General features: G+C 34.5%; 2 protein-coding genes across 2 annotated transcripts; both read right to left on the bottom strand.

Moving 5' to 3' along the window:
• Positions 1-978: 978 nt before the first annotated feature.
• On the bottom strand, positions 979-3,480 carry LOC9327522 (protein trichome berefringence-like 7). Its single transcript, XM_021012242.1, has 4 exons — positions 1,959-3,480; positions 1,707-1,865; positions 1,344-1,620; positions 979-1,255 (listed from the first exon to the last, which is right to left on the bottom strand). The coding sequence occupies exons 1-4, from the start codon at positions 2,852-2,854 to the stop codon at positions 1,247-1,249; spliced, it is 1,341 nt and encodes a 446-aa protein (XP_020867901.1). The 5' UTR covers positions 2,855-3,480; the 3' UTR covers positions 979-1,246.
• A 367-nt stretch (positions 3,481-3,847) lies between these two features.
• On the bottom strand, positions 3,848-7,299 carry LOC9327521 (zinc finger CCCH domain-containing protein 38). The gene is made up of 4 exons (XM_002891413.2): positions 7,107-7,299; positions 6,278-6,684; positions 4,372-6,190; positions 3,848-4,273 (listed from the first exon to the last, which is right to left on the bottom strand). Exons 2-4 carry the CDS (start codon positions 6,634-6,636, stop codon positions 4,244-4,246), a joined length of 2,208 nt encoding a protein of 735 aa, XP_002891459.1. The 5' UTR covers positions 6,637-6,684; positions 7,107-7,299; the 3' UTR covers positions 3,848-4,243.
• Between the last annotated feature and the right edge of the window lie 4,744 nt (positions 7,300-12,043).

Raw genomic sequence — 12,043 nt, 5'->3', positions numbered from 1 at the left:
GAAAACACACAATATTAAACTCAACGTATGTAAACCAATATTTCCCCGCGGTGGACCGCGGGTCCGATTCTAGTTGTCTAATATTTGTGGTGTTAATACAATCTAAATTAGGCTGATTAGATATGTCTAATATTTGTGGTGTTAACAAATAATAAAGTAAGGATTTAAGCCGTATTGAAGAGGCGGGTTAATAATATTTTAAATTTTTATTAATGTTGATTCAAACCCGTCCCGCCATATAACCATGTCCCGTGTTATTATTTATTTATTTTTTTGTTCAAATGTTCATAATATTATAAAAATTTATTGATTTTAGTTATATCAATTCTAATATTTAAAACTTTTTAAAAATTTAAAATTTAATATCTCTAGTAAAATTAAACAATTAAACTAAAGATCAACTAAACCGTATACAAACTTTTAAATTTAGATGTTTGTTAAGTTAGGTTTCATGTTCATTCGAATTTGATTCATTTTGATTTTATTTATGATATGATTCTGAATCATTTTCTAAATATTTTAGTCGATATGGAACGTTGAACACATATTTTTTGTCAATTGGGTAATTTATGTCCGTTTTTTAAATTTCAAATCACAATATATGCAATTTTTTATTTTTTTTTACTTTGTGTATTATTTGATGATTCAAAACAGTTAAAAAAATCAAACAAAGATAATAGGAAATTCATAAATTTAAATCTTAATCAAATCTTCTAAATATCTACATTGTTAAATATAGAATATCCAGAGTAACAGTTGGGTTAAATATAATTCGATCCAACAAAAATTTATGAACAAATTTGCTTAACCGGACATGTACCATTTATATCCGAACACACTTTTACTCACCCGCCAAAAAGTGACTGCAAAAATACTATAGAGATGAAATAATCTGTAGATTTTAAATAATCAATCAAATACTTATTGATTATATTATGTTGTTAAAAACAATGTTATATGGGTCTAAATGGATTTAAATGGGTCAAGAAAATTTAAATGAGTTTAAATAAAGAGAATAAATAGGGGTGGGTATAAATGGTATGGGTTAGCCCATATTAACATCTCTAGAAGAAGTAATAAAAGAATGAATTAAGTAAGAATCATTTTTAACTTTCACCAATATTTGGACCCCTTTATCTGTCTTTAGCTCCCAGAATAAATATGAGCAATTAGCTCCGAGAGATTCAGACTTCGAGGGTCGTTAATCTTTTTTCTATGTTGCAAAAAAAACCTGCAATTATCCATTTTACTGAACCTGCAAATTAAGTAAAATATGTAGACATAAGAGAATATACTGATACTGTTGTGTTAGGAAAAATAGACAGATAAAGTTGAGTTTTTACTTGTTGTCTAGAGAGGAGGAAAAAGAGCAAGATCTCATTCCAGATATCAGGTAGTCCAGGTAGACACCAATGACTACAATCAGGAACCAAAGGATTATCACTCCATAAACCAACATGACCATCGCTTCTAAACGCTGACATCGAAGTTACATCCAATATTGATACTGGAATTGTCATATTCTTCACTACTTGTTTGATCATTTCAGAGAATATGCTTTTGTCTCTTCCTTCAGTATCTGGGGCTGGATACTTTGTCACATTGCATGATCTATGATCACTAAACAACAACAAGAACTTAGATTAGGGATGATCTAAGCAAAAGTAGTAGACAAACGGGTAAAGCTAAATAATTTCAGTTTGTACCTCCAATGCGATGGCTCAAATGTACGAAACAAAACCCGGGTTTTGTTTGGATCAATTGTATTCTCTATCCATGATGCCCATGTCTCTAATGCTACTCTATACGCTGCAGAAATTGACATTCCGAGCCTCAATGAATTTCCAACCTGAAAGTAACAACCACTAACGTTCCAAAACACAGTTAGAAACAGGCGAAAATATAAGAATCTCAATCACAAACATTCTATAATCTGTAAAGTTTTGAAGACAGCTTACGTTTCAAAAAGCTTCCCAGGCACCCACCATTGACCAGTATTGAATATGAGAAAATCAGCTGAGCTCCATTCGTGGTTAATAACATCTAAAACGTCTAACTTTAACGTTGACTTTACACGTTTTGGTGCGTGCCAACGCAGCCTCCCAGGCTGAACTAAGAAAACCGATCGGTAGAACTCAACTGTAAAATTAAAGGAACTAAACCTCACACCCAAAAACCGTATCCTTTTCGTTATATTGTTCCCATTGACTTCATAAACACTCCTTTTATCTTCCAACCCTGTCATTAACATACATATCAAAGACTCCCACTGCGTCCTACTCATCGAATCTCCCACAAAAACTATCCTTTTACCTCTTAATCTCTCCAATACATCACTTACTTCAAATCTTGGAACAGTACAATGCTTAGGCTTCCACCTCCACTTTAAATACTCGTCGTGTTCACGCCCGTTCCCTAAGCAATTAAATCCTTTCTCTACAAATGGACACTCCGAAGCGTTATATAACGGGTAGTTATCATCAACGACCCAATTCCCATCGAATATATCACATTCCTTATCACCCGCAACGGAGCTATTAAACTCCAATGCCCCATTGTAACCCAAGAACGTTTGACCGAGGCTAGGAACAACATACAAATAACCCCCAGCGATGATAACAAGAAACGACACAATAGTTCCGGCGATAATAAGCACCTGAAACAAATATGAGATCTCTTTTAACCGATTAGTAGACGGGCGTGGACTTCCTCCAAAGTTCTGTGATCTCGGGCTAGCGAAAGCTGAGCCAATGGGACTAGTGAAGACACTAGAAGAAGAGTTCCTAGGGCTTTCTATAGCTAAGGAACTCAATGCCCTTCTATTGAATGATGAACTCTTTGTGAAATTACTCATTGTTTCTTAATGATTCAACCGCATTTTCGGCATTCAAAACCACAAGAAAAGATTCAGGACAATCTAGTTAGTTACCATATACGATCAATCTCTTCTAAATCTTTCGTTTCCACTTCTATCGAATCCGAATTCTAATCCCATCATGCAAAAGAAGAACCATCCAACAACAACACACTGCAAGATCAATGTCTCGAACACAGAGATGATCCAATCTCCTAGGTGTAACCTACCAGTTGAAAAGACATGATTTTGACGCAAACCCAGAGATAAACAGATCGAATCACTAAATGGGTATCGTTCAAATCCGTGGAAAAACCAACCAAATCGGAAGAAGAAGCAATGGAATCCAAAATCAATACCACGGAAAAAGTAGAACGGAAGATTAGAATTTGAGCAGAGAGACTTGGAGGTTCTTCAGAAACGTAGAAGAAATCAAGACGCGGTTTGATTGAGATCGGAGATCAGAGGAAGAGAGAGAGATAGGCGAGGAAAGAGGACACTGTCCGATTCCGATGTCTGCTCACTAATTAAATTTACTAAATTTTATTAAATAAAGTTCGATGATGCTTCAAGTTCAAGATTTGGAAAAAAGACAATTTTGTAAATTTAGAATATTAACAAAAATATAAATTTTTTTGGAAAATTTGTCTTTTAAGAAATGTTCTGGTCATTGATCCTTGTAACAGTTGTAGAATCATCTATGTAACAGTTTTCATAATTTGCAATTAATAATAAATCTAGACGATAAAAAAAAAAAAATGTTCTGGTCATTGATCCTTGTCTTTTTTGTTTCTGATGGCGAAACATTATCAACCAAATGATTAATTTATCGTTAAATCGGATAATGTACTATGTTGTTGTTCTGTTACTAAACAGAGGTAAAGAAACAGAAGTTAGGTAATGTAGTTAAATGCGATTATTAATAATGATGGGACATAGCAGATTCATACTTTGTCAATTAGGTGCTATTACAGATATAATATAAGCATTGAAAATTAAGGAGAAGATTGCATAAGCTTGAGCAAAAGAGTTCAGATTAAGAAGATCGAAACTGGTAAAGAACAAAAGCGTTACAAGACAAAAAATCAACATCTAACTTTGTTGTTCTACCTTTTCTATAATCTGACAACACAGAATCGATAAATGGAACCTTTGTCCTGCTCTGCTCTGCTAAATTATTAAATCCAACAAAAACAAATTTCATTTTTTCCTGACAAAATCTCTGTGGAATATCTATATCTACACACAACTGAAGACCAAGAAGCAAACATTAGCTTGCCTGATTCTTCACCTACCTCAAAGTGAAGTAGAAGTTTTTAACATTTCTCAGCAGCTCCAGCATTTTTGGTGGCTTTTCTATTTTAGAGAAACAATGGAGTTCCATTTAATTTAGCTCTTTTTAACTTTGCTAACATATGCCTGGAAGTTGAAGACAAGAACTTGGTTAAAGAAACCTCAAGTGACTGCAAATTTGGTGTTAAGCTTGAAATAAGCGTTGTGTGAACAAACAAACATACCTGAACAAGCTTGGTAAGCTTTGGTTTTGAAGCTGATAGATAATGGTCGATCTTCTCTTGTGTTTGAGGTATGTTTCCGGTCTGAATTGCTCCCGTTACTTTGTCAACGACCTTCTTGACTATGTTTTTGTAAGCATCTTTGTTCATCCCACCTTCTTTCCAAGCAGGTTTTAGAAGCTCCTTAACAATCTCAACTAGAGCGAATTTGAACGCTCTCATTCCCTTGGGATCTTTTTCTTTCTTGTTGTCTTCATCGACCGCCCCATCATCTTCTTCTTCCTCTACTACGTTCTCACCATCCTCGGCAGCGTCTTTTTCTTCTCCAGTCTTTCTCCCATCTGGCTCTTTGCTAGCTTCTTCATCTGTCTTTTTTTCCCGGTTTTCCTCAGAAGAAGCCTTTGGATTTCCAGCTAATGAGATCACAATTTCGGGAATCCGCAATTGTTCTGTGTCGCTGTTATTTATCGGTAATGCGGTTACCGCTGAAACTCCTCCGGTATGAATAGAATTATTACTGGGGAGGTCACTTTGAGTATGTGTAGACTGTTCCTTTGTTCCATATACTTCAGGCACCTGCATTGCCTGTTTGGGATTCAAAGTAGATTGAAGGTGTGGAATCGGCTGCCCATTTCCAAAAAACTGTGCTAGAGATGCTGAGATGTTGCTAATATGATTGAGCTCTTCCCTACTCACAGTGTTTTGAGCATTTCCGTTCTCCGGATTGCTCGAGTTTAAGCCTCCGGGAAGATTTGTAGCAGCAGGTAGCAGCACTTGACTTCCTCCAACCGCTAGTGGTGTGCTTTGGTAAGGCACTGCACTATGATTCTCAATGTTCTGACTGAATGCTTGGACCGGAGGAGCCGAGTTAGCGAGGTTGTTACTGAAATTGTGATGCGTAGAAGCTACAGTCTTTTCGCCCACAGTTGAAAACATACCAATATTCCTTTGATTTCCATCTTGCTGAGCTATTGCTGCAGCACCATGCTCATAAGCAGGTGCTAAAGCATCTTTAAGGACTTGTGATTGTGAGCTCTGGGATACGCCGCCGTGCTCTTCATTCACGGGTTTCTTCAAAGTTTTAACACCGTAATTCCAATCTGGAGACATCTCCATATCATCAATCCAGCTGCTATTATTCCCCTTAGCTTCAGACATACCTTTACTGACACGAGAAATTTCGACCTCACTGGACTTTCCTGCATCTGATCTTTCAATATCATTCCATCTATGACTGTTCCGCATCCTCTCTGTTGTGCCACTATGATTATTATTCTCCTGTCTACTATAAATCTCGTTTTGCGGCTTTCTCTCAGGGCTACCCCTTGCAGAAGGAGCACCATGGTGTGAAAACCTACAATTGTTTCCATTGCGACAATACCCTGAACCTGAAGCAAAAAATCTGCATGGGACATTGGAGCTCCTGTGGAATTCTCCCTCAGGAACATCCCTTCTCTGCATTTCTCTCTCTCTCGCAAATTCGTTTCTATGGCTTCTCACGGTTGGATCGAAAGTTTCTCTTCTTGAATTATGATTCTCCTCTAGAAAATCAGAGCTATAGTCAGTCCTGCCACCAACCCTCATGGGCTGTTGTTCCCGGGAATCTTCTGTATAGTAGTTGGTATCCCTTGTCTTTCTATTCTTAGCCTCCCAATCATAGTCACCAGCTCTATTGTATCTACCATCAAATTCTCTCCCTGACCTTGGAGAAACCCGTGCTCTCGACTTGTGTTTGTCATAGGATCCTCCTCCATCTCGCCTTACTCTCTGCAATGGGCTTCGGCTCCTGCTCCTACTTGTGCTGTTACTTCTACTTCCACTCCTGAACAAAGCACAAAAGCCAAGCAAAAATCAATCAAGCCTGAAAATGAGAAACAAAGAAAATCATAAATTAGTAAACGATACTGACCTACGGGCTCTAGACCGGTCCCTCGAAGGTGACTGGCGGACATACTGTTGCCTGCTCTCATCTTGTTCAGAAGACTTTCTAGGATCATAGTAACCCATCATAGCATCACCATCGTCATGTAAAACTCTGCTTCTGGGCGGCCAAGCCTCTCCTGAGTGTTGTCTAGATTTCAAATGTTCATCGTCATCATCAGGACCAGACCTTCTACTTCCATTTCTACCATTACCCTCTGGATAGAACCGTGAATGCTCGGGATCTTTGTAACCTGATTTCCCAGTGTAATCAATTCCAGTAAGATGGTGAGTGTCTTCTTCCTTGGTATCCCATTTAGAAACACGTTTTCTCCCCGAAGCACTCATTTTCACCAGCAAGGCCACAAACTAGTAGTGAATATCTAGTGGGATAATCTGCAGAGAAATTGTAGCTATCATTTTCAAACATTAACATAGTAACCAAAAACACTGGTCATATGAAACTTAGAAACCTGTCGTGCTTAATGGTAAAGATCCAAGTACATGTGTTTAATGACGTCAAAAGTTTCAATTTTGAAACAATAAAGCAGAAGCATATCTCAAAATTAAACTAATTTCGAGATCAAAAGCCTGAACTAAGAATCCGATATAAAAAAAAATCTAATCTTTGAAATGAACAAATAGTGATTTTGAAGATCCTATCTGAAACTGAAGGAAACAGCTACTTAGAATGCAGCTAAGAAGGGTTCCGACCACTACTCACGACACAGAAGCAACCCTAATTTGGATTATATACGAAAATCTTGAAACCCTAAAATCAGGAACCCAAATAGTAACGAGAGAAGAAGGAGACTCACGTGAATTAAGACAATGAGAAATCGATAGATAGAAAGAAACCCTAGTAGCGAGCGTGGTTCTTCTCCGCGTATCTATAGAAGATTCATCGTTTTTAGGAAATTGTCGAATGAAGAAGGAGAAGAAGACCAACGATACGACGGTGACTTTCTAATTTCTTCTACTTCTTCCAGTTCCCAGCAGTTTCTGCCCAAAAAGGCTCTTCTGCTCTGCGCGTGGTGGGACCCGCCCATAGGTTTTTTTTTTTGCTGCAGTTACAAAATCTAATCGTTGCCGTTGATTTTATTTTACTGTCAACCGTTGGATACAAACTCACTCGACGTAGAACAAAACTCAATTTTGGGTAAAAATATTACTGAAACCAATGAAAAATTTATTGTCGGGTACAGAAAAAATTTGGCATCCAATAGTTGACATATCCAACAAAAATTATAGACAAATGTGGGAAAGGTGATAATCTCAAAATTGGATAAACCCAACAAATATCAAGAGGATCATCATGTCTTCAAGGAATTCACTCTTCATGCACAATTCAGATATAGTACATATTAACATATATAATATAACAACAATATACAACAAAACAAACTTACTTTTTGAAACTAGATGACCACACGGATGGTGGAAAAATAGGTGATTCAAAATAATGCATGAATGATTGATTGTTTACTTCTTACGTTCCAAGTATCACACTTAATCCCCCAAAATGCAACATGCCAAATAAAATGTTTATCTTTGAAGAGCCTTTTATTTCCAAGAAATGGGCTTATAGCACTTAGACATTTGGGCTTTGTAATGGTGATATTGATCTCCCTCTCTGATGATTCATATATATGCCACAACGGCCCAATATCGTTATGTCCTTAGAATAGAGGGATATCAAAAGTAATGTCGACCTTTTGAAACTTCTGATTTTCCAAGCATACCAATATATATGTACTTGGATGAGTTTCGTCTGAACTCTTCCACAAGTTTGAATTTCACTTGGTAACTTCGAAGTTATCGTTTTCTGAATTCAAAATCATGCAAACGAAAATAAAATAGTTAGGTAGGAAATAATACTCTTGACAAACATAACAACCCTTATTAAAGCAAACAAATATTATTGTAATAGTTAATTCGGCCAAGCCCAAGGATTGATCACATGCAGAATCTTATCATAAACCCTATTTAATCCCCCAAATCTTATTAATTAATCAATCAACTAACAAGATATTGATATCAGTATCTCCATCACTAATCACGCACTAATCATTAATCACAACCAAATCCGAGAGTAAACAATTTGGCCAGCACGAAGGATGTAACTTTCTTTTTTTTGCCAATAAGAGATGCATGTATATATCTGGAATTTAATACGTACGGCTTGAAACCTCATAATATATTCGATGCTATGCATTTATTCGGTGATAACTACGTATTTTTTAAGAAAGTTAAATCACATGTTTTTTTTTTGATAAAACAAATCACATATGTTTTAATTATATCACATATTTTGCTAACTAATTCGTTTAATTAGTGATAATTTTAGTCCAAATAATTATAATAATCGTCTAATGTGTATTTATATGATATTTTCGTGTAAATTCGTTTTTTTTTTTTTACAGCAAAATAAGATTATCCATTTAAGTTAGAGAAACGAGCGGTTCTCTACGGGAGAAAACTAGTCCGGTGTAGAGGAGTTTACATGGAAAAAAATAGAATCATGTGTTTTTGCCTTCTTAGCGAGACAATCGGCACATACATTATTTAAACGTAGAATAAAATCGAGAAAAAACAAGTTTTAAAGCATTAAAATCTTTTAACTCCAAAGCAAAAGCAGGCCACTCATCCAGAGTTTTCAAAAGCTGAATCAACTTCTTGCAGTCTGTCTCAAAGATAACATTAAAGATGGATAATGACGTCAAGGATCTCATTGCCGAGAGAAACGCTTTAAACTAGGTGTGAAGTGGAGATAATATACTTATAGAGTATATACACAATTGACCGGTCCACGGAATAAGTCAACAAAACCCAGCAATTGCATGGGACTCGAGACAGTAGCTAATAGTTTTTTTTTCCCTAAATACTTTAATTTATCTCTTATATGGTACAATTAGTCGTAGTGCCTCTTTTGGCATCAAGATAGTATTAATGAGCCTATTTTAGGCTTCGTGGAAAGATGAACTCACATTACTTCGTACATCGATAAAAAACAATTTTTCTAACTAGTTTCGTATCACTGAATATAAAACTATTTATTTCCATGAAAAATTCGAACACAACCACGTATCATTGATCACGAATTCAAGCTCAACCACATAAAGACACGAAGCAAGAATACAGAATTCTCTTTAAAATTGGAGACCATATGCGTGTAGAGTACTCTACTTACGAATGAAATGTAAAACTTTGTCAACACTCTCTCATTTATACACTTTTCCGTAATTTAGATTAAATAATAATAAATCAAAAAAGAAAAAGTTCACCAATTCGAAATATTCCACGTTCAGGATTTATCCACCATTAGTCTGTAATAAACTAATAATCAGCTTTTTATTTTTATAACTGAATATACTCATTTGCTTCATGGTTCAATTATTTGCATGAATCATTATCACGACGAAGATACGAGTTAGGTTTGGTACTGTATAACAAAAACAAGTTGCAGATTTTGTTTCTATCAATTATTAATTGGTTACCAAATTACGTGCGTAGTTTGACCAATCAAATCTCTTGAGATTCGAACAATATCATCCAATGGTTCTCAAATCACAAAAATAAAAAGGTAACGAGTTGTCGCATTATGTTACTTCATAATTTTTTTTATTAATTTATAATTGCATCCAATGAATCATTTGGTAGATTTGTATTATGCAGATAAAATTTTGTGTATGTCTGAACATAAATAGAGAAGATTATGCGTCCTACAAGCTGGGGAAGAAATAGTTGTCATAATCAGTTTCAATTAAATATTATATCATTTTTTTCTTAACAAAAGTTTCAATCATTTTTACTTTTTTTTTTTTTTTTTTTAAGAGTAAAAATGATTTGTTTTTTGTTTTTAACAAAAATCATTTTAAAATATAATCAAATGATTTGTTTTTAACAAAAAAATAATCAAATGATTTGTTTTGTTATTGTAAATTGAGTAATTATAATATACTACTAGCTATATCATCGATCTCATTTTATGAATATGTTTGACATAAAAAATAAATAACTACTATATATATAGTAATATACAAATAACTATATAAGCACACATCGTCGACCACTAATGTTACATTATATTATATGAGATCTCTCTCTCTCTATCTATCTCGCTCACCCTCAAAATTTGAAGATTCCACCATTGTTGCATATCAAGCTCAGTTTGAGTCCAAAACTGCAGTCAAGATTACTGGTTCGTGTTCTTACGCATATATCGTACTATAGTTTACATAGTTTATCAGATTCTTGTTTTTTTCGTTTCAGTATACATATATATGATTGGATAAAATGATGCTTATAGTTCTAACGATCCAGGTTAAACTTAAATTGATGTTTTCATCAAATAATTTATTTGGATCAAAATGTAACTATGTATATACAGTGCCGGCTCAACAGTATTATAGGCCCCAGGGCAAAAAAAATTTTAGGCCCTTAGAATTTTTTTTTTGTGTTCTTTGTGTTATATAAAAAAATTGTATGATATTTTTATTAAAAATTTAATTATTAAAACTAAAAAAAATAATAATAAAATTTATGGGCCCTTCTAAATTTTATTTTTATGCTGTAATTTAAAATTTTAATACTTTTATAAAAAAAAAAATTAAAATGGGCCCCTTAATTATTGGAGCACGAGATTGGACCCCTAGCCGTTGCACCGCTCGCCTCCTATTTGAGCTGGCACTGTGTATATATAGTCAGAATACAAACCTCTTTAATTTGTTGTATACACCTAGGGGTGTCAAAATGGTTAACCCAACTCAACTCAACTCATTACCCAATGAGTTTAGAGTTAAATGAGTTCATGGGTTGACTCAACGCAGTTAGCAAATGAGTTGAGTCAACCCATTAACTCATTTAATTTGATGGGTTAAAAGGTTAAATGGGTTGATCCATAAAACTACTAATGTAATAAATAAATTAATAATTAAAATATAATAATAATAATAATAATAATAATAATCATCATCAACATCACTATTATTTGGCGAAAAAATCACGGATTTACGTTTTTGATGGAAAAATAACACATTCTCGTTTTTTGGCGGGAAAATCATGGATTTACGTTTTTGGCGGGAAAATTACATATTTTCGTTTTTGGTTAAAAATTATAAAAAATTTTGGCGGGAAAATCACGGATTTACGTTTTTGGCTGGAAAATTGCGGATTTACGTTTTTGACGGAAAAATCAGGAATTTATATTTTGATGGGGAAATGGTTATTCACATATTTGGCGGGAAAATTAAAGACTATATTCAATCGGTTTAGAAGTTTTGGTTAGACTCAAATTAAAATCGGTTAAGAGATTTGAATTGGTTTGATTCAATTTAACAAAAATTGATGGGTTAAATGGGTAAACCATTGAAACCATTGACCCATTACAACCCAACGCATTTGATTCATCAACTCATTTGAGTCAAAATTTTCAACTCATTAGAATTCATAGGTTGAGTTGAGTTGGGTTGACCCATGAATCTTGACCCATTTTGACACCCCTATAATACACCTCTAGACACCAAAAAAAAAAAACTGTCATTTTCTCATTGCCATTACATAGATAAATGTAGGGAAATTTGAGTGTATAACCAAAAAAAAAAATTTTAATTAACTAACTAGCTATTCTAACAATAAGAGTACAATATTCTCTGTGTAATCTATAATAATGACATGTTTGCCCATGTTGCCATGATACACAATTTCTTTTTGTCTTTTCTTCTTTTTTTTTTTTTTTTTTTATTTTTTTAATCCT

The sequence above is a fragment of the Arabidopsis lyrata genome, assembly GCF_000004255.2.
Source record: "Arabidopsis lyrata subsp. lyrata unplaced genomic scaffold ARALYscaffold_1, whole genome shotgun sequence".
NCBI lineage: Eukaryota > Viridiplantae > Streptophyta > Magnoliopsida > Brassicales > Brassicaceae > Arabidopsis > Arabidopsis lyrata.
Note: the sequence above shows the minus strand (reverse complement) of the source record. Positions and strands in the feature narration are given on the sequence as shown.

What these genes read in the sequence shown, in the direction of transcription:
- LOC9327522 (XM_021012242.1), bottom strand. Translation starts at nt 2,854, where the DNA reads ATGAGTAATTTCACAAAGAGTTCATCATTCAATAGAAGGGCATTGAGT. An exon ending in CCTGGGAAGCTTTTTGAAAC is followed by an intron (nt 1,866 to 1,958) that starts GTAAGCTGTCTT and finishes TTGGAACGTTAG; the next exon opens with TGGTTGTTACTTTCAGGTTG. An exon ending in TTTGAGCCATCGCATTGGAG is followed by an intron (nt 1,621 to 1,706) that starts GTACAAACTGAA and finishes GTTGTTGTTTAG; the next exon opens with TGATCATAGATCATGCAATG.
- LOC9327521 (XM_002891413.2), bottom strand. Translation starts at nt 6,636, where the DNA reads ATGAGTGCTTCGGGGAGAAAACGTGTTTCTAAATGGGATACCAAGGAA. An exon ending in GACCGGTCTAGAGCCCGTAG is followed by an intron (nt 6,191 to 6,277) that starts GTCAGTATCGTT and finishes TGCTTTGTTCAG; the next exon opens with GAGTGGAAGTAGAAGTAACA. An exon ending in AGCTTACCAAGCTTGTTCAG is followed by an intron (nt 4,274 to 4,371) that starts GTATGTTTGTTT and finishes TTCAACTTCCAG; the next exon opens with GCATATGTTAGCAAAGTTAA.